Below are 21,659 nucleotides of genomic sequence, written 5' to 3'. Positions count from 1 at the left end.
CAGTTGCCTGTTCTCATTATTGTAGCAGTCTGAGAACTTTTATTTTTAAATTTGGGTGTTGAATAATTTTTTCTATAATTGTATATGAGCAAGGACTAATTTTGTGGAATTTGGAGCGCTTGACTGTATTTTTTTGTTGTTTCTGACTGCTTCTCTTTGGGATGTAGTTCTGTAAGCTGCAGGGTAAAGTAGAGACAGCTGAGTCACGAGTGTCCGTCTTGGAGTCCATGATTGATGACCTGCAGTGGGATATTGACAAAATTCGAAAACGAGAACAACGCCTCAACCGGCATTTGGCTGAAGTCCTGGAGCGGGTCAGTGCTGTTTACATAGGCTTTTTAAATGACGTATAGACGTTCTTGTTATTTATGTGTATGTGTGTGTGACAAAGGGAATATATGCCATACGTGTGCAGATGCTCTGCAGGCCAGAAGAGGGCATTAGATCCCTTGGAGCTACAGCTACATTGGGTTAAATAGCCAGGCATGAGTGCAGGGAGCTTCTAGCTGGTCTGCAAGAGCAGCAAGTGTGTTTAACCTGCTCGGCCATCATTTCTGTAGCCTGTCCCCACCCCCAATATAATATTCTTTTCCTCTTTGAGACTTTAATAAATGTATACTATGTATCTTAATCCTGTTGGTCCTCAATTCTTCCAGAACCCCTTTCCATATGTTCTCATGTGTTCTTCTCTCAACTTATTGTCTTTTTTTTTTTTTTTTTTAATAATCCAGTGACTTCTATTTGGGCTTCTATATGTTTATGAGTGGGCAACATACCAAAGACCACAACCCTAAATATAAATGGCTTTCCTTCCCTTAGCAGCAGCTATGAACTTTCAATAGCTCTTCAGTCAGGGGAGGTAAATGTCCCCTTTTCGTGCTGGTGTGTTGAGTAATTCGATCTTGTGCAGGCAGCCACAGCACAACCACCATGTCGTCTCCAGGAGACACCGTTTAACAGCAGTCCTCCCACCTTTAGCCTTTAACAGTCTTCTCCAAGCATGGTGTGTGTGTGTGTCTTGTGTGTGTGTGTGTGTGTGTCTTGTGTGTGTGTCTGTGTGTGTATGTGTGTGTGTGTGTGTGTGTCTGTGTGTGTGTATGTGTGTGTGTGTGTGTGTCTGTGTGTGTGTATGTGTGTGTGTGTGTGTGTGTGTGTCTGTGTGTTCTCCCATTTTTGGCTGAGCACTTGATTGTCACGAGTTCTTGGTACTTTAACTGTTTAACTGGTTGTATGTTTGTAGTAACTAATATCCACTATAAACAAAGCTTCTTTCTAAGGAGTAATCTTTGTCAGAAAGGATTGGCCAGATGCTGCCATTAAAGAGGAAACTTTCTATGGACGTCCTGGTCATACACTGAAGCCTTCCAGCCTCTCACTGAGTCCTTGTGTTCTCTGTAGGTGAATTCCAAAGGCTATAAGGTGTACGGAGCGGGGAGCAGTCTCTATGGGGGCACAATCACCATCAATGCCCGGAAGGTAATGTCTGACAGGGAGCAGGCCTGGTGCCTAGGGCCTGGATGGTTCCAGGTGACACAGTGGCATTTGCAGGAGTGGGACAGTGAGTGTGGGAAGCATGCAGTGGGATGATGTGGGAGGTTTTCTCTTCATTCTCTTCGGCTGCTTTCCTGCTCCTTTCTAGTTTGAGGAAATGAATGCGGAGCTTGAGGAGAACAAAGAGTTGGCTCAGAACCGACACTGTGAGCTGGAGAAACTCCGTCAAGACTTCGAAGAGGTCACTACACAGAATGAAAAGTTGAAGGTAGGAGGCACAGCTCTGAAGGGCAGATGGTTTGTTCACCAACCTGTGAACCTGCATACGTTATGAGGAACAAGAAAAATGTGACCAGATGTAGCCTCTTCCATGATAAACCTCAACAAATTATGTGTAGAGAATTGTACCTTAACACAGCGAAGGCCCTTTGTGACCTGTACATTGCTAACATGCCCGGGAAAGAGTTGGATTTAGGATTTACTCTTGCCTTTCTGGTCAGTATCATACAGAAGCTCAGTTAGAAATGGGCAAGGATGAGAAATGGGCTCCAGATTAGAACGATGGGAGAGGAAGAAGTGAAGTTGTCTTTGTTTGAAGCTGCCATGATCTTAAGTATAGGGGTCCCTGAGAGAACTAGAAATGAGTTTAGTAAAGTTGAAAAATGTAAAATCACCAACACCAGACTTGATGGAAATGATCTTATTTTATATAGCATTAAAAATAGTACATTTAACCAAAGGTCAGTATGTAATGAAACTGCGCAGGTAGACAGTGGATGCTATTCAGCTTTGAAAAAGGACATTTACTCATTTGGGGCAGCATTGATAATCCTGGGGAACATTATACTAAGTGAAATAAGGCAGGTAGAGACAGACACACAGCACTTGAAATATGTGGATGTTAAGAAAGTGGATCTCAGAAACAGAATAGACCTAGAAGGAAAACATACTGGCTCAAGACCAAGTCCACTACACAAAGGAGATTTATTTGCCTCAGAGGGACAAAGAAAGCCCCGTGGTAAGACGAGGTTTTGATTTTAATTGGGCATGTTGATAGATGAGCCGGAGGGAGCTTTTGCTTGCTGGACTTCAATACTTTGATAGCTGGACCGTGGCAGACAGGAGGCAGACGTGGCCAAATAAGAGAATAGACTTTTGTGGCTAGCTTTAGGAATGCTATCTCATGAGGCAGAGGGGATGGGGGAGAAGGACAAGGCCTGCCAGTCCCTTCATTCCCACCTTTTTGTTTTATTATTGGTTCAATGGGTGTTGGGTAAGTGGGCATTTTTCTTTCTGGATGCTTCCTGCTGACATTGGGGCATTACTGGTATGGGACACAAGGAAGTTGGGTTGCTGGCTAAGGTTGGAAAGAGTAGGCCATATCAGTTGATGTTTAGATTCTGCAGAACTATCTGAGGTTAGGGAATTGTAGTCTGCAAGGCTGGACCTGGACGTAGATTCCAAAGAAACTGCTACAGCTGGCACCAGAGTTTCTGGAGTAGTCTGTAGTTGATTTGAAATCTGTTGGGACTTTACTTCAGGAATTTTAGGTAAAAAATGTATCTTGGATGTACCTGTGATACTCATTGTCCTAGTAGTTGGGAAGTCCCAAGAACCACCTCTAGGACTAGGCAGTAGGCAGGAAAACTTAGGCTATTGGTTGGCAGGAGTACTTGTGGAGAGTTATTGAGAGGAGCCAGGAAATTTCAGATTGTCTGTATGAGGTTAATTGGGGGAACAACTGTCATCTAGAAGCAGGGTCTGGTTGTGTTGAAGAGAATATAACTTGAGAGGCTATTTATATTACCATAGTCTTTCCTTGGGAGTTCAGGTAGGTGATGAAATTGAAATATTTCAGGGACATGGATGGTTGGGGAGGCTCTTTGCAAATGTTAAGAGGGACAATCTGTAACAGGTTTTTGGGATTGGTGTGGAAATGTTGAAAGAACTCGCTTTGTGTTTGAAAGTAGGTCTTGGATTGTTAAGGGACAAGCAGTCAGTAATGTATATTGGTCACTGAGATGTTAGTGGTGACAGGGAATGTGACATCGGAAGGCACTGAAGAGAGGTGCAAAGAAAGTGGGAGGGATTGAAGGAGATAATCAGTGAAGTTGAGGAGACTGTTGGGTGACCTTGACCTTAACAAAAGTGAGAGTTTTCCCACAAGTTGTGTGTGTGTGTGTGTGTGTGTGTGTGTGTGTGTGTGTGGAGAGATGTCTTTGGTTTAGTTATGTTTTGTAATTGGGAGTGTGGTTGTCTGGATAGATAATGAAGTTAGGGTAGTCAGTTGGTTACGGATGTTTGGTGGTCATTTGGGCAGAGGAATAATTCGAGTGTGAGGGGAGGAATGGGACTTGTGGGAGCTGATGATTTTGAGAGCCAGGAACCTGTGGGTGAGGATGAATATTGATAATGGAGGGGTCAGCCTGATGCAGCTGTCTTGACAGGAAGGGACTGGCATCTATATAAAAAAGTAGGCAGGAGTAGCCAAAGGCCCCTCTTGTGTGTGAGAGGAAGATTAGGAGGAGGATTCTGAGAGTTCTTTGATGGGAGTGTAGCAGATCTGGGGCATGAAGGAGAACATTTTAAGTTTAAGGAAATGTTTGAGGAAGGAGGAGGTCTAGGAATGGCTTGGGATAGGGAGTTTATAGTCAGTCATCTATGGGTAGAGGGAACTGAGGAGTGAGACGGTGTCAGATTGGCACCAGAGCAGGGAGGACTGCAAAGAAGGAGGTTGGTTATCCGAATACTGGGGCAGACAGGAATAAGGAAAGACAGGCCAGGTCTGTAGCTAGTGCCTGGCCGAAAAGGTGGGGACTGTTTTTGAATCCTTTGGGAAGGACAGTCCAGGTCAATTGTTAGGATTATTCTGTGTGAAGACAGAAGTCTTGGGAGTGGACATGCAGAGTACTGAGGAGAAAGTCTAAGGAGTGGAAACTTGTCGGGTATAATAGAGAGGACGGCTGAGGTTAGAAGGTTCTGTTAGGTTTTGATTGGTAATATGGTAGGATTGCAGGGTGAGGAGGTGAGATGTAGAAATGATGGGTTTGACGCCTGGGCAGAGTCTGCTTAAGGGTAAAGAGTGTTGGGGTTTGCAAGTGTAGGCAGAAGAGTGTTTGAGTGTGAGAGAGGGGTGTATGATATCCAGCAAGGGAAGGAGAGTGTCTTCCCATGCATGGGGTTGGCTAAAGAAGAGGGTAGAGACCAGACGTGCAGGAGCTGTAGAGAGCGGGTGTGTAGACGGAGGCCGAGGAAAGGACACGACCTGAGCATTCACTTTGATGTCAGAAAAAACAGCATTTTATTCTCAGTTGTGGCTTAAGTAGCAGGGCTTTGGTTGTTAGACCCAGGTCTGTAGAGGAAGAGCCTGGGGAAATTGACGAAGTGCCCACAGTTCATGCCGCCTCCTAGTGGCAGGTGAGGCCTGGAGCAGTTTCCTGGTAGACAGCACAGCAGTGCACCGGGAGGAGGCAGCGCAGTGCTCTGCCCTTGTCTGAAGGACTTTCTGTTGAACATTTTAAATGTCATGTTCAGTGTTTTGAGGAGTTTGGGGAGAAAGTATTAAGTATACCCGATTTTAGGCTTAATCATGAAAACATATACAGGAGACTAAATAAAGCTTATTTTAATTAATCACGATTATAAGTATAGCTATAAAAGTTAAAAAACTTATTTACGAGGTAACTGATAATTAACTTGTATGTTTTAATTTTCTATTTAAAAGCTAATACAGCTTTTATAAGATTAGAACTTGCAGCTTTATCCCTATTAAGTTTAAGCTTTAAAGTCTGAGTTGAAGATTTAATTGGAGATCTTTTAGCATAAAAATAAACTAAAAATATAGTAAACTTGTCATTAAAGAATATTGTTGTTCTTGTATGATTCAGTTTAAGCTGTAGACAGTGTCAGGACAGGAAAGGGTTAAGGAGTTGGGAAAGTGATAAGGGCCTTGACCAAAGAGATGAGGGGTAAGACTAGGTTTTAGTGTAGCTCCCTTGGTAATTGGCACTGGGGAGTATGGCTTCAGGAGGAGGGGAGGGGAGCAGAATTGAAATCCCTCCCTCCCTCCCTCCCTCCCTCCCTCCCTTCCTCCCTTCCTTTTTTTCAGCAGCAGTGAGGGAGCTAGAGGGAGGGAGAAGGCTGGAACAAGTGACTGAGGAGGGGAGGGTTGGAGGAGTTTAGTTGCAGTAGCCAGGACTGAGCCTGAGGGAAATGGCTGTTGTGGCTCAGAAGTGGGAGGGAAGTGACCCTTAAGTGTTGGAGAGGCTGATGCTCCTGCATTTGAGCGTTGATTCCTCCCCACCAGGCCAAGCTGGTCTGATGGCGCTGAGTGGACAGAGTGAGTAAGGTGGGTGGATGGTTGTGGATGGTGGGGGTGGGGAGAGTTTAGGTAAGCTCAAAAGGAAATGGGAGTGTATTTTGGCACTTGAGGGCAAGGGGAAGTGGGGGAGGGGGCAGCTGCTCAGGCTGATGGGTGTGGCCTGCAGCCTCAGTGCTGAGGCTAAATCTGTAGACATCTGGGCTGGTGTTCATTTCTGCCCTTTAGAATTGTCCTTTGCATTATCTTAGGGGAATAAAGAATCTTCTAGAAGTCTTCCTCATCTTTCTTTGATTCATAAACTATCATTTATAATTTATTTCTAGATTAGTGAATAATGAGTATATTTAAACTAAAAGGAAAAACTTCATTAACATTGTTGGGAAATTAAATCAAAGGGTTGCTTAGGAAAAACATGACCAGTTTTGCTACCAGTCAGAATTACTAACTTCACTCCCTCTTCTGGCTTCTCTGGATTGGAACTGAAACAGTGTAAACCACATATCAAAAGAGCCCTGGGTGACCTGGCTTCCTCAGGGTCTGAGTTTTTCCAGGAGTGGTAGTCTAGACTTCACAGTTGTCTGAGTAGTGGTTCTCTTCCCGCACCACTCTGATGCTGACTTGCCTTGTCATTGGCCTTCCTAAGGTAGAACTGCGGAGTGCAGTGGAGGAAGTGGTTAAGGAAACCCCAGAATACCGCTGCATGCAGTCGCAGTTCTCCGTCCTGTATAACGAGAGCCTGCAGTTGAAAGCCCACTTGGATGAAGCTCGGACCCTGCTGCACGGCACCCGGGGAACTCACCAGCGCCAGGTTGAGCTCATTGAGGTAACATTGAGCTTTTCTTTGTTTCACCGCTGGGTATGGGTGCCAGCACTCTTACAACAAAGCTAGCCGTTCCCTCCTGCATTGTCTTCTCTTTATGATTGCCTGTCTATTGGATTTTGTGGTTTTACTTTCATGTATAGTTAATATCCCATTCATCCAGTGGGCAGAAGTATAAGACAGCAGAATCCTTGCCCTCTGTTGGGAGAATGCTGCTCATTAGGATGCTGCATGATTCAGGGGTCGTTGTCCAAAGATGTGGTGATGGAGAGACAGAGCATCCGATTTGTCTGTGACATCTTCCTGATAAGGAAGTGGGTGGAGAGATGAAACAGTTGTTGATAGACATGGCTCCGGCAGTGACAGCGTTCATGAAGCTGTGTCTATGGCTCTTACGTGTGGGGAGATCAGGCAGACACTGTGCCATTGTGACATTCAGTGCACATTTAGGCAAGTTAACATGAAGGCATAACTTTTACTTTTGTATGTATGTTCATTTTTGTATTTACTCCTTAAGGTAGTGTTTAGAGTAGTTGGAGTTTTCATGTATGCTGGCTAAATAAATTGATGCTAGTTTATGTTTACATCTGGACAGTTTGTGGTTCTCCAACTGAATTGGCATCTCAGAGCTAGAGGCCATTTTCAGTATTTCTTCATTGTCCTGCCAGGTTATGAAGTCATGTTTCTAAATCACATCTGGTGTTAAGTAGTGAAGGGGAGGATTTCAGAGTAAGCCTTCTTTTCTCAACAGTGTTTTTATCTTTTAGACTGTTACAGATTGATTTAGAGATAGAATCAGGTTGTATGAATGATTTATCGGTTCTTTATCTGCAGCGAGATGAGGTTAGTCTGCATAAGAAGCTGAGGACTGAAGTAATTCAGCTGGAGGATACCTTGGCCCAGGTCCGCAAGGAGTATGAGATGTTGAGGATAGAGTTTGAGCAGACCCTTGCTGCCAATGAACAAGCAGGTAGAATTATTCTTGCCCTACCCTGTGTTCTGTCTGTTGTAAATTCCTTCTTTGAAATAAAACTTGATTCTTGAGCTTTGTTAATGCTAAACTTAAACTCAGAAGACATGAATTAGTACCTGGAATGGAATTCTGTAATTGATTTTGAGGCACAGCCTGGGTGTCTGGTTTAACTCACTCAAGCAGTTTGAGTTTTGTCCTCTGAGAAGGAACATTTCTTTCGGTACCCTTCCCTTTTAATCAGAAGTTCCTGATGTGCTCTTTTCTCTCCTTGAGCCTTTTCCCTTTTAAGACTCCCAATGTTGCTGCTTCTGTTTTTCAGGCCCCATAAACCGGGAGATGCGGCATCTCATTAGCAGCCTCCAGAATCATAACCACCAGCTGAAGGGGGAGGTCCTGAGGTATAAACGAAAACTGAGAGAGGCGCAGTCTGACCTGAACAAGGTGACCTGGAGCAGTGGAATAACCATTGTTTGCCATGGTGTTGGTAAGGGCGGTATGCACGGGGGAAGCACTGTGCTCCAGAGGGGTGATGCGCGTCTTCCCTTTGTCTCCTAGACGCGGCTGCGCAGTGGCAGTGCCCTCCTGCAGTCTCAGTCTAGTACTGAGGACCCCAAGGATGAACCCACAGAGCTGAAGCAAGATTCTGAAGACCTAGCCACTCATTCCTCAGCATTGAAGGCATCTCAGGAGGATGAAGTTAAGTCCAAACGGGATGAAGAAGAGAGAGAACGAGAACGGAGGGAGAAAGAAAGAGAGCGAGAACGAGAAAGAGAAAAGGAAAAGGAGAGAGAACGAGAGAAACAGAAACTGAAAGAGTCAGAAAAAGAGAGAGATTCTGTTAAGGATAAAGAGAAGGGGAAACATGATGATGGAAGGAAGAAGGAAGCAGAAGTGATCAAGCAGCTGAAGACTGAGCTCAAGTAAGTGATGTTTATAGTGACTCAGAGCCTGGACCTAAGAATGCAGTGCTTGCCTGACGGTATGGCTCACCCAAGCATCGTACAGTATTTTACATGCAGCTGAATGGCCTGCCTGGCTATTGTACAGTCTTGCTTAGTGGTTAGGTGCCAGGCCAGCCCCTGATTGGGACATTTTCTTCTCACGAGTCCATATTAAGAGAACAGATAACACATTCAAGTAGCGCACCTGAGAACTGTTGGAAATTGACTAGTGCTTTTAATGAAGTAAATCACAATACTGTATTTTAATTATCTTACATATCTATCTTAATGGTATCTGGTAATTTATTTGTAGTTGGCAGGTTTGGTTGTATACTAAGCCCAAACCAAGAATTCCTTAGGAAGTTTCTCCCACTGACTAGACAGAAGGATGCATGTAACTCGATGCAGCATCACTTTTGTCCCAGCATCACACATTCTCCTGTTTGCCCTATGTAACCAGCACTGTCTCTGCTGAAACCAGCTCTTCTCACTTTTTTTAATGGTTTATATTGTGTGCTATTTGAATTGAAGCTTAAAGTGCTTGAGCTCAGATGTAGTTAAGCTTAATAATTTAGTAAGAGGTGAAGTGTTAGTGTTACTAACTGTTACTGTCAATCCTAGGATTAGGAGTTTATTTTAAACTTTCAGAATTTACTTCTGTTTGATTTTTTTTAAAGGTTAAACTGATATAAAAATCATTCCCTCTATAAAATTTATCTGAATGATTAGACTGTCCCAACTCTCACTTTCTGAGACTAAGTAGACCGTGTCTACCATCAAGTTTCCGAGTGGCACACTTGAATATGCCTGTGTCATAAGTGCCACAGTTACTTACTTTACAACTTTATGTTGTAGAAGGAAACAGAGGAATGATTCATATATATGGCTTTCTTTTTTGTGCTTTCCAACTGTATTCTTTAAGTCTGTTGCTAATTATGCAGACTGTCTTTCCTTTGTCACAGAGTAAAAAGGCTGACATACTGCCTTCCATCCCAGTGCTGCCCCGACCTTTGTTTTCTCAGTCTGTTGGTTCTCTCACAGGAAAGCACAGGAGAGCCAGAAGGAGATGAAGCTGCTGCTGGACATGTACCGCTCTGCCCCCAAGGAGCAGAGGGACAAAGTGCAGCTGATGGCGGCTGAGAAGAAGTCCAAGGCAGAGGTAATCGAGACTTCCGGTGCCTGTCATACTGGTGGACATCTTTGTGAGGTTGTCCTTTGTACTTTTCATATGTAAGGTTCAGTTTTAAAAAGCTTGGAAAAGGAGGGCTCCTGACTCTGAAATCAATCTTTTAAAATTCTTTGCAAAGTAGTAAAGTATCTCAGAACTACAAGAACTTGGAGTAGATTTTTAACATTTTTATTCTTTAATTGCTTTTGAGAAATTATTACTACTTTATATTTATTATTACCGTAGTAATTCTCTTTTTCTGGTTGCATTTGAATATTTTCTAAATTAATTTTTATTTTGTGTGTAAGCATGTTTTCCTTGCTTGAATATCTGTGCATCACATGTGTGCCTGGTATCCATGGAGACCAGAAGTACCGGATGCCTTTGGAGCCCAGGAGAGGACCCCTAGAACTAGAGTTAGAGATGGTTGTGAGCTACCATGTGGGTGCTAGAAATTGAACCCAGGTCCTCAAGAAGAGCAGCCAGTATTCTTGACAGCTCAGCCATCCCAGCTGTTGGTTAAATAATAAATAATGTAAAAAGCATCATGTCACGCCCGCGCCGGCTACTCTCTGTCTCTGACGGTCTCGCTGTCTCCATGCAGAGACCACCTAGCTTATCTCGAGGCTCTTTTGCTTCAGACTCTGCTCACATTCCCAGTATCTGCTTCTTGTGGTTATTGTCACAATTTCCAGTAACCCAGTAAAATCAAAACTCTAGAGGCTTGTAATTTATCAATCAGATTTATATCAGTAAATTCTCACCTCACAAAATGTCCACACAATAAACTTAGAGCCAATTGATATAAACTGTCCGTCTAGGTAAGACAGATTGCCCTATAATATTGCATCCCTTGTAAAATATTCAGAGCTGCCTTTGGCTATTTAAAGGCACATGGATCTGGGTTGTCCATATTCCTCCATATTCCTTCCTTCTCCTGGAGACTGCCATCTTACCAGGGACCTCTAGTTTGTTACATCCTGTACCCCAAGGTCTCTGTCCCCAAAAGCCCCAATTCTTTTTTCTCCTCCCCTCTTCCCTCCTCTGAGTTAGAAGTCCTGCCTGTTCCTCTCCCAGTTATTGGTCCCCTGAGATCTTTATTAGGGAAGGTCCTTGCCACACCATCAGCCCTGAGACAAATGGCATTTTGTTTTGTTTTGTTTGGATTTGTCTATGTTGTCCTGGCTGTTCTGCCCCGAACTCTCAGATTCACCCATCTCTGCCTCCTGAGTGCTGGGATTAAAGGTGTGCAGCACCATGCATGTCCTCAAAGAAATGTTTTTATCCTTGGAAATTTGACGCCTAAGGAAAAGACAGTTTGACCACTTCCAAAGAAGACTGTAATAGGCAAAACCTTGCCTGTAGGAACATGAAATGCAGGACTGATACGTGTGTGCTGAGCTGTGTCATTCTCAGTTTGTCATTTATCCTGTTCCACAAGTCTGCCTTCCATGTGTATATAGTGTTGATTGATTTTTGGAAGTGTTTGATGACTTAGCCTTTTACATGATCCTTTTCCTCCTGTAGTTGGAGGATCTCAGGCAGAGACTCAAGGATCTGGAAGATAAGGAGAAAAAAGAGAACAAGAAAATGGCTGATGAGGATGCCTTGAGGAAGATCCGGGCAGTGGAGGAGCAGATTGAATACCTGCAGAAGAAGCTGGCCATGGCCAAGCAGGTGGGCGCTCTTCCTTCCTTAGCGCTAAGTGAAGTGTGCAAGGTAGTCACTGTCAGTGCAGGTTCACTTTAGCCCTGCTGCCTTTGTTGTCGTGACCGGGGTCCTTGTGTGCCGTCCTTCTCTTTTTCATTCTGTATTTGGGAGGCAGATTTTACTTTGAGTAATAGCTGTTGCTTCAGACATTGTTTACTGAGGGTCCTCTACTTTCTCTGCTGACTGGGACTGATGCATATACTGTTTAGAAAATGAAGTTTTTATACTCTGATTATAGACATATGCAACCAATGCAGGCTATCAGAAGGAAGGTCTAGTTTCCTCTGCTCATCCTTTGGCATTGGCAGATTTGCTAATTGATCCTCATGCTAGGAGGAAGAAGCTCTCCTGTCTGAGATGGATGTCACAGGACAGGCCTTTGAGGACATGCAGGAGCAGAACATCCGTTTGATGCAGCAGCTGCGGGAGAAGGATGATGCAAACTTCAAGCTCATGTCAGAGCGAATCAAGTCTAACCAGATCCATAAGTTGCTTAAAGAGGAAAAGGAAGAGTTAGCTGACCAGGTCTTAACTCTGAAGACTCAGGTAATTGGATGATCCATTCTGCTGAAATGGGGAGCTTTCTGTATGAAAACATGTACAATATTGATCACTGTGGCTTCTTTGTGTGAGAGAAATGTTGCAAACTAAGTGTATGTTAGAGTCTGGGTAAATGCATTTCACCTGCCTACAGACTTACCTCAAAGACACGGGTTTTCTCTGACATGGTTGCCTCTGGATTTTGGGATGAATTTGTGAGAGGCCAGAAGTGGACGTGAGATTTTATTTTTTTTACCTCTTGGTATTGTTTGATCCTATAGTGAATTAATTTTAAGAAAAAGTCTACTTTAGAACTTCTAGCTGTTCTGAAAAAAAAAAAAAAGTTAATTTGGTGTGAGCCATGGGTTTATGTTTTGGTTGGAGAGGCCTTGTTCTGAGATTATATAGCTACAGAAGATGAATAATCTTAGAATAATTTTCTATTCTTGGAAGTTTGGAAACAGGTCTTTTTGGTAGGTTCCCTAACTCTGAATATCCACAAATTATTTTTTGTAAAAAATTGAAGACTTCAGTATAAAATAATCTTAGATGTATTTTAAAGGGTTCATGGAAAAGTCAGTAATGACTTGATGTTTCTGATATGCTGTAATTTTTGAGGATGTATAGGTAAGTGGAACATAACTGATTTTATTTTCTTACCTCCTTACATTAACATCTGACTTTTCTCCTACACAGGTAGATGCCCAGTTACAGGTAGTAAGAAAGCTGGAAGAGAAGGAACACCTGCTTCAGAGTAACATTGGCACAGGGGAGAAGGAGCTGGGTCTGAGGACTCAAGCCTTGGAGATGAATAAACGCAAGGTATGCTGGTCTCTGTAACCACATGGTTGGACAGGTTTCAGAACCTGCCTGGAGTGTTTTATGTTCATGTAATACCTGATCTTAGGTTATCATTCCCCTCCCTAGAAGAAGGAATGATAAGGTAGTGTTTCTGCATTCTCCTTAGGCAATGGAGGCAGCCCAGCTTGCAGATGACCTCAAAGCACAGCTGGAACTTGCTCAGAAGAAGCTCCATGATTTTCAGGATGAAATTGTAGAGAACAGTGTCACCAAAGAAAAGGACTTGTTTAATTTCAAACGAGCACAGGTAAGAGCAGATGTCTCTGACTCTATCTACCTTCTCAGTGCTTTGTGAGGGCTGTGGTGAGTGTTGCCCACCATGAGCTGCTATGCCTTGTGGGAAGGATCGTCTGCTTCATGCTTCCTAGCTGTGAAACAAATACTGGCCGAGTGTGTGACCTGGTAAACTGGTAAGTACTACTACTTACTGAAGTGAGTAGAAGGTAACTTTTACCTCACTTTTCTCATGCCACCTGTCTTGCATGATAGCTTCTGTTCTTTTCTAGAGGTCAGTAAATAATTTAATCCAGGTCTGCCCTCACCATAACTTAGTTACCACAAAGTAAAGCAGCCTGCTCTCTGAGTGTCCAGGCTGTGTCTTCATTGCACTGAAGTGCTCTCAATGATGCAGTTCCAGTTTGGGGGTAAGATTAGGGTGGCCCCTTCTGAACCAAAAATGTCTCATTACCAGGTATTTGTAAGTGCTTCCATTCCTAATAAGAGAGTTGGACATGAAAGGACAGAAAGTTCTTTGTCTTTACACTAGAGAAGGTCAAGTTGGAAAACTTTTTTCTGTCAGAAATGACAGGTTTGGGAACCGTGTGTAGCTATGCTCTCTTGCTGCAGGAAGACATCTCTAGGCTCCGAAGAAAGCTGGAGACCACCAAGAAGCCAGACAATGTACCCAAGTGCGATGAGATTCTGATGGAGGAGATAAAGGACTACAAGGTAAGAAAAAGTCACTCGGTGTTGTCTTTGTGTTTGTCGGGGCCAGAAACGGTCCAGGAACACTTTGAGACAGTAGACATGACCTTCACCTGAAGCCGAGCAGAGTGGGAGCTGGGCCTCTTTCCTAGAGTTGTCTTATTTATGTGCTTATATACCGTAACTGTTTGGGTCCTCAGACTCTGGTTTTGTTTCCTTCTAGGCACGGCTGACCTGCCCTTGCTGTAACATGCGTAAGAAGGATGCAGTGCTTACCAAATGCTTTCATGTTTTCTGCTTTGAGTGTGTGAAGACGCGCTACGACACTCGCCAGCGCAAGTGTCCCAAGTGTAACGCTGCTTTTGGCGCCAACGATTTCCATCGCATTTACATAGGCTGATGGCAGTCAGGAAAGAGGACTGGCTAGGCAAGCACTTAACTCATTAATCACCAGCCTCTACCTCTTCCTCCCTGACAGCTGCCGTCTCCCGTGCTCCTCAGACTTAGTCCAGGTTCTCTTCGCCAGTAGCTGGAGAACATTAGTGAGAAAGACTGCAAGTCTTTGGGTTTAGAATGAACTAGAAACCACTAGTGTTTGTCTTCCCTCCAAGCTTTCCTTGTGTCCTTTCGGATTTTCAACATTTTCTTCTTGGGCCTAGCCTATACACTTGGATTTGCCCTTCCTCCTGAAGAAGTCAGGTTGGTAGTTTCGACACTGAGAAGGGAATGTGGGTAGAGAGAGCATATACTTTTATGGAGGAGTGAACTTGTCGAAATAAGCTGTCTTTGGGACTCAGATTCTTCATTTGGGTAATAAACCTTTCTAAACTTAGGTTATAAAATGGTATAACTGTGATATTCTCTCCTGGAAGGTTTGAAGCCTTAATGAAATTAGATCCAGGATAATTCTGTCTGTTTCTCATTTCTAGGAAACTGACTTTTTGGGTCAGTTGGACTTTTTGCTAAAGTTATTTATGTTTTAAGTATTCAAATATTGATACTTTAAGATTTCTTAAGGCCAGAATAATTTCAAACATGATAGTTCCTATGTTTTCGTTTTGTTCTGTTTTGTTTTTCTGAAATCAGAATTAGTACTTAAGACGTAGCAGGAATGGATTGTGAAAAGATCTACGTAGTCTGGGAATGAGATCCAGGGAGGTGTTGGTGATTTATGAATTACTGTCATCCTCCTCTCCAGAGGGATTCTTTGATTTTTGTTTTCCAGAAGATTCTCAGTAATGTTTCTGTAGGATTTTAATATTCCATGTACTTCAATTAAAGCAGGATTCAGGTTGCTCTTGTGTTGGTGGTTTTCTTTGTTAAACTATTTCAAAATTGAATTTTTAATATAGGGTCTTTTGCTGTTTAATGCAAGCTGGCCTTGAATCTCGACAGTCCCCCTTCGTCAGCCTTACTGGAGCTAAGACTGGGGACATGTGCCACCATGCCCAGTGAACTGAAGTCTTTGAATAGAATTAAAATTAAGAGGCTGTCTTCATTGGCAGTATTTTTAATATGAATTAAGGCCATGTTCTCTCTTTCCAGTTGTTTTGAGTCCATACTGAGGAGAGGCTACTTAGTTCTCTTCTATATATAGTTCACTATGGAGGTAAGAGATTGTCCCCTGGTGGCTTTGAGTGAGAACTTTGAGTTTTATAGAAACTAGCACAGCAGAAGTTTTCTCTGCCTCTTAAAGGGTTTGTATCAACTGAATCCCTCCTGATAATGTCAAGGGCATGTTCCCTGTCTGTCCTTAGCAGGCTTTGGGACGAATCCTACTATTCTGTGATAGGGATTTAAGAATGAAATCTAGTTGTTTGGGGTTCACTTGGCTATCAAGAGAGGCCCATTGTTCTGCTGATCCTGCTGCCAAGAATATATACATATGTGTTTATGCTCACACAGCCATGTTGACATTAGGCCCAACTAGACATGACCATTGCATTCACCACCAGCTGCTGGCACTCAGAAGGTAAGCTTGAGCACAACAGGATAAGGTAGACTGCTTGGGCAGCAGGTGGTTTATGACATTAGTAGTTTGTGTCATTTGGCCTAAAAACCAGCTGCTTAATACCATTGGCCAGTGGTGTGATGTAGGGGGAAGCATTCGTTCCCTGGAAAGCTGGGGTAAGAGGAAGCTCCTTAAGTGAGAAATTGAGGTCCAGGTTAACACAGGGTGACTCTTAAAATTTTCAGGAAATGTTCAAAAATAGTAATTCTTCCTTCCTTCCTTCCTTCCTTCCTTCCTTCCTTCCTTCCTTCCTTCCTTCCTTCCTTCCTTTATTCCTTCCTTAATACTGGATTTTCTTTACCTACATGGGAGGTTGTGAATGGATTTCAGGAATGTACCTGGAATTTCATGTCATATTTTGTTTTGGTTTTAAGTACATGACTTAACAGCTCTTCAGATCCTGGGAGGAATTTCAAAACTTGACATTCTCCTAAGTTAGAAATGACAGCTCTACATCCATAGGAAAATTACAAGGTAATATCTTTATGGGAAAGTTTCTCAATTTAAAGTAGAAAGTATTATATATTGTAGAGAAATTCTCTCCTTCCCTCTTCTCTCCCATTCCCTTCCCTTCTCCCTCTTTCCTTCCACCTGTTCTTTCTTAGAAACATTTAAGTAATATTGACCAAAATGGGGGATGCTCAATCTGAGGTGTGTATCTTATGTATGGTTTATCTCTGTTTACTCTCAGGGTTCCCTTTCAAAGGTACTGAGCTGTTTCTGAGGCTAGCTATTGCATTCTTCATGATATCTCTGGGTACTTTGTCTTCTTATTATCTGTTCAGATTAGTAGCTGTCCTTGTCCTTCCAGGACAGGGGAGTGCTATACTTACAGAATAATGTGCATACCATTGAAATGATATGTGATTTGATAGTGTCAGGACAATAAAATGATTGTCTTCCAGACCTACTGGGATGGTGGTGTTTATTCTTGTAAGCAGAGACACAGTCTCCATACCCATTATCATTTGTTGGCTGGAATACCTTTACATTTTGTTCTTCAAGATTTTTTTTTTTTTTTTTTTTTTTGTGGAGATGTTTTTGTTTGTTTGCTTGCTTTTGCCCAAAGACAACCAGTTGGTTGATAAACTCAGGTCTCAATGCATCTAAAGAAATACTTTGACTTGTATAGTATTTGAAAGAGAATGACTCTGATAGGCTAGTATATTTGAGTTCCCAGGTGGTGGATCTGTTTGGGAAGGATTCAGAGGTGTGTCCTTATTGGAGGAGGAGTGTCACTGGAGGAGGAAGTGAGCTTTTAGGTTTCAAAGCCCCATGATGTTTATAGTAAGCTCTCTGCCATGCTTGTTGATTGAGAAGTGAACTCTCATCTACTGCTCCAGTACCGTGCTTGCCTGCTGCCATGCTCCTCAGTGTGATAGTAATAGAACTGAGTACCAAATTAAATGCTTTTTTAAAATTTTGTGAGTTGCTTTGATCATGTTGTCATAGCAGTAGAAAACCAACGCAGCTAGTTACTATCATTACTTTTTGAGGATTTCTGCTCAACCTTGTTTCCTTCCTGACATGAGCTGTTAAGGTCTTATAACCTGTTTCACAATTCCTAAGATTTGGATTTGGAAGGGGCCATGTCTTAACATTGTAATCCCCAACATGTGGTAGAGGCGTGTAGTACTCAGTAAAGGTGTCTGTGTAATTGGGCTTCCTTCCTTCTGCCAACTCTGCAGAAGTCTGTCTTACTGTACCTGTATGTAAATTTAATCCTTTTTTTTCTCTTTCAAAATGCTTTTCTTAATAGAGTACCTCTTTAAATTTCAAATATTTATGTCTGCAAGTTTAATTTATAGTAGTGATTAAAAGATTGTTGGAAGTTTTGAAGTTAGTATTTCTATAGAGACAGCTGCAACAACTGGAGCTTCTCTTAATATAGATCAGCCTTTCTTAGAGTGACAGTGTAGACAATGCTGGAGCCATCGAATCGATAGACTTAGTGATGATGTACCTAGAGGGTTTCAAGTTACTGCCATCAATGAAATGAGATGACTTGAAAGGTCAGCTGTGAGAACTGAAAAGGAGCCCAGACTCTTCTTTAGAGATGAATTAGGCCACTCAGGTGAGCCTGCCACTCTCAGACTTCTACTTTTCTTTTATTCTCATTGGAAAGAGAAACAGGGAGGGAGGGAGGGAGGGAGGGAGAGAGGGAGAGAGAGAGAGAACGAGAACTTAAGAGCTTCAACTCAGGGATATATGCAGTGTATCAGGATGATCTTGGTTCTGCTTTTCTCTTCTTATTCCATGAAGCTTGTACTTAACATTTGTCAGATTGAAGTATTCGAAGTCCTCCAGGTCCCTAATTGCCATGGTTTCCCCATCCTGGACCTGTGCATGTTTTTCTTAAAATGTTCGTCATACTCCAACTATGTTTCCATAGTAGTAGCACATGCACATGTGTACCTGTACACGCACGAAGAGCAGGGTGTCATCTTTGCTGCTCTAGGACTTAATTTAAAAACCTTTTTATGGGTAAATATGTGTATAAAGATCACAGTGTGTGTGTGTGTTTGTGTGTGTGTGCGTGCGCGCGCGTGTGCGTGTGCGTGTGTGCAGGTGAAAGAGAGAGACAGAGAGACCTGGGTGTCAGTTCTTGCTTTCTAACTTCTTCGAGATGGGCCTTTTTTCCCCCTGTGTTTCAAGGCTAGTTGACCTACTAGCTTCCAGCGATTTTTCTGTTTCTGCCTCCCATATTGCCACAGGAGCACTGGGTTTATGTGAATACTATTATGCCTGGCTTTTACCTGAGTTCTGGAGATAAGAACTCAGGTTCTCTTGCATGCACTGAGTCATCTCCCTGGCCTCAATGTCGCACAACTATGTTGAACCCAATGGTCCCTGAGATCAGAATCTCCTGTTACCTTGCTATCCAGCAACTTGTCTTAAAACCTGGACCCCCGGAATGAATGATGCAGAATGTCTTGGGGGACTTGGCAGTTGTATCATTTTATAGCAAGCTCATACTTTTATGAGATTTGACTTGGCTGTATTTCAGAAGAGTGTGTAGAGAATATGTCGGGCTAGAAGATTTATGAAGGCAAGTTTGCAAACTGCTGCAGTTGCTTGGATTGTCAGAAACTGCCTGCATGCCTGTAGGGCTGCTGAGTTTTGAAGCTGTTTATACCAGGGCTTGCGAGGACTTAGCAAGCAGAACAAATGCAGATAGTTATGTTTATGATGCTTGGGTACTTGGGTATGAGTCTTGAGTCCGAGTGACCAGTGCAAGTGCAGAGCTGGTTGGTCCAGTTGAGGCTTGGGTCAGAGTGAGACAGATTAGAGATGTTGGAGGAGGAGTAAGAGGCAGACATTGAGCAAAATACTGACAGTACTGTTTTATGGCTGTGCTCTGTGCACACTAATCTCTACACAGTTGTTAGCTGTGTGACCTTGGGCAGGTCACACAGTCCCTGACATGTTTCTTCCACCAGTCATCTCTCTGACTTGTTGTTTTCTACCTGTTAACTATTTGTGTTTGACAATTGTAGACTACATCTGAGGTCTTTAGTATCACATGGTTGTAATATAATCACATGATTAAATGAGACTTCATTATATTATAATAGATGCCCATAAGTGTTGGCTATTACAGTATGTTTATAAGTCCTGTAAAGATCAAATTGAGAGAAGGTCCCCTAGGCTAAGATCATACCTGCCCTTTCCACTGTTGTGGTTTTGCTGTGTAAGTGGAAACTAGCGTGTTTTTGTTGAATTACCAAAGGAGAATAATTACGTCAGAGATTTTGGTGACCCAATAAACAGGACATCCCCCCACCACCCTCAACAATGCGTTTCTCATATAAAGATGCTCTTGCTTCCTAATACCCAGGCTCTGCACATGGCTGTGGAGTAGACAAGAAACATGAATAAGTCACCTAAGTCTTGCATCAGTGGGCCCTTGTGAGGAAGGAGCTGGTGTCTTGGAACTGTTCTAATCCCCAATGAATGCCAGCAACACACGGAAGGTGAAGTTTCTGTCTGAACATTTATTCCACTGTCATAGAAAGATGGAAAAGACCTGAGGACATCTAGTCCATCCCCATAGTTGTACAAGAAAAGTGGCTGGAGCAAAACAGCCTGGTGATGTCATGCTCACAAGACAGCGCTTCAGTTCTTGGAGCTGAGCAGTTGCACACACACTGAAATGAAGACGCAGGGCAAATACTCTTCACAGACCTTAAGGAAATACTTAGAAGCACTTCATTTTCATAAAATGACTGGCAGCTAAACGAAAGAGAGAGGAATCCCCCAGCTGGGTGTGTTTGGTGGCAGGAGTGGGGAGTGGGGTCAGGAGAAAGGCATAACAGAACAGTGCAGGAGGTGAAGTGCTTTAAAGCCACTTCTAGAAAAGTGATTTCTGCTAAAGACTGTGGATTTTCTCGCTTGCTTTTTCAAAGACCCCAAAGTAGTTTCTTCTCTTCTTGATCCACACAAAGGTGTGGTCAACTTTGCCCCAAGGCCGTAATGGGCCCAACACTGAGGAACTAACTCAGTGATACAGTTGTGTTCGGAGCAGCTCCATGCACATTTCAGAGGGGTGGAAGGGAAGCAGCCATTCCTATATAGGGTTTGTGCAAATCTTAGGAATAATAGGAAACCCAGGCACATTGCAGACCCGACTTCTTAGGTCTGCATGGCTGCTTCTGGCTATCCTGCCTGTCCTAACTTGCTTTTATTTGTCGGAAGAGAACTCTTTCTCTGTGGCACATGCTCTGTGGAACCCTTACTTTCTTATTCAAACAAGCCAGTTTACCCAGTTTATGGTTTGGGTGCTTCCTGTGTTACTCCCCTGAAGAATGGGCTTTGATGTGGGACAGTTTGTCACGTCCCATGTTTCTGAGGCTGGTTGGCAGACGTAGGCTTTCCTGATCCAATGAGATAGCACAGTATGCAGAGCAGTATCCCTTAGTTCTTTCTAACAGCCCTGCCCCAGGAGCTTCCCACTGTGAGCCTGAGGGTAGGTGAGGGAGCTGAGGTGGAGCAGAACAAAGGTTTAGAAGGACTCCCCCTTTCGTGAAGTCTTGTACAAAACACAGCACACTGTTTCACAAATTGCAAAACACTGTTCAGTTACTACCATTAATTTTTTTTTTTTTTTTTTTGCTATTTATCATGAAACCGCTTCACAAGCAGTTATGTTTTTTTTCTTGACCCAGGCCATGAAAGCATTTTAAGCAGTGTTGACAGCAGTAAACCTGTGTTATTCCTGCTGCTTTGCGCTGCATCCCAGCCAGTTTGGCCGGGCAGTTTCTCTTCGAGCGTGCGCTGGTTCTCGCTCCGTGGGTAGGCAGGGTACCCTGCCATATGATCACACTACTCAGAATGCCTCAGTAGAGAAGCGTAAGATAAACCAGATATGATACAAAAATCCAAACTTACAAAACAGATACCGAAGGGATAATTGGTTTGCATTACAAAAGGATTCTTTACAAAAGAATTCACCTCTGGGTTCCCTTAAACAGCTAGCCTCTCCAGTACTGTTGAAATACGGGTCACCCATGTACCCCTGGAGCGTGGCTGTCCTGTGCATTGAGGTACATACACTATGCGTCAGCCCTGCAGGCTGAAGGGTATTCAAGAGCCCCCAGGGCATCGTTACAGACGGGTGAGAAGGGCTAAGGGAAGGAACCGGCCATAAGGACTCTGCAGTGTACTTGTCCTCTGTTTTCAGGGCTTCTCCCCTCCCATTGAGATGTTTAATCTGAAGCTGAAGTCTGTTTATAAAGTCCCCCTGGCTCCTCTTGAATACTGGAGCTTACTTGCACTCCCAGGCTTACTCCTCCATTTAACTCAAGCATCGCTCAAGTGTTTGGACTACAACTTAGGGTACTGTCTTTATGTGGGAGTCTTGGTGGGGTGCAGACATTGTCCCACAGTGGGAGGAGTTGTG

At 43.2% G+C, this 21,659-nt stretch overlaps 1 protein-coding gene across 4 annotated transcripts in view; it reads left to right on the top strand.

Annotated features, from left to right (window-relative positions):
- Positions 1–21,659, top strand: part of RNF20 (ring finger protein 20) — a 41,743-nt gene that overhangs the window by 12,447 nt on the left and 7,637 nt on the right. For 3 of the 4 annotated variants that reach the window (XM_080940340.1, XM_080940339.1, XM_080940341.1), the window contains 14 exons: positions 168–314; positions 1,399–1,476; positions 1,640–1,759; positions 6,456–6,635; positions 7,467–7,602; positions 7,925–8,046; positions 8,161–8,525; positions 9,588–9,705; positions 11,242–11,391; positions 11,758–11,970; positions 12,661–12,786; positions 12,932–13,072; positions 13,672–13,773; positions 13,973–15,043. In XM_080940340.1, coding sequence (XP_080796466.1) covers positions 168–314; positions 1,399–1,476; positions 1,640–1,759; positions 6,456–6,635; positions 7,467–7,602; positions 7,925–8,046; positions 8,161–8,525; positions 9,588–9,705; positions 11,242–11,391; positions 11,758–11,970; positions 12,661–12,786; positions 12,932–13,072; positions 13,672–13,773; positions 13,973–14,149 — 2,175 coding nt within the window. In that variant the 3' untranslated portion in view covers positions 14,150–15,043. Of the gene's footprint in view, positions 1–167; positions 315–1,398; positions 1,477–1,639; positions 1,760–6,455; positions 6,636–7,466; positions 7,603–7,924; positions 8,047–8,160; positions 8,526–9,587; positions 9,706–11,241; positions 11,392–11,757; positions 11,971–12,660; positions 12,787–12,931; positions 13,073–13,671; positions 13,774–13,972; positions 15,044–21,659 lie in introns of those variants that run through there. The other variant, XM_080940342.1, reaches the window with a different exon arrangement.

The sequence above is a fragment of the Micromys minutus genome (genome assembly GCF_963924665.1).
Source record: "Micromys minutus genome assembly, chromosome: 28".
Lineage (NCBI taxonomy): Eukaryota > Metazoa > Chordata > Mammalia > Rodentia > Muridae > Micromys > Micromys minutus.
The sequence above is the reverse complement of the archived record's forward strand: the minus strand, read 5'-3'. Positions and strand labels throughout refer to the sequence as shown.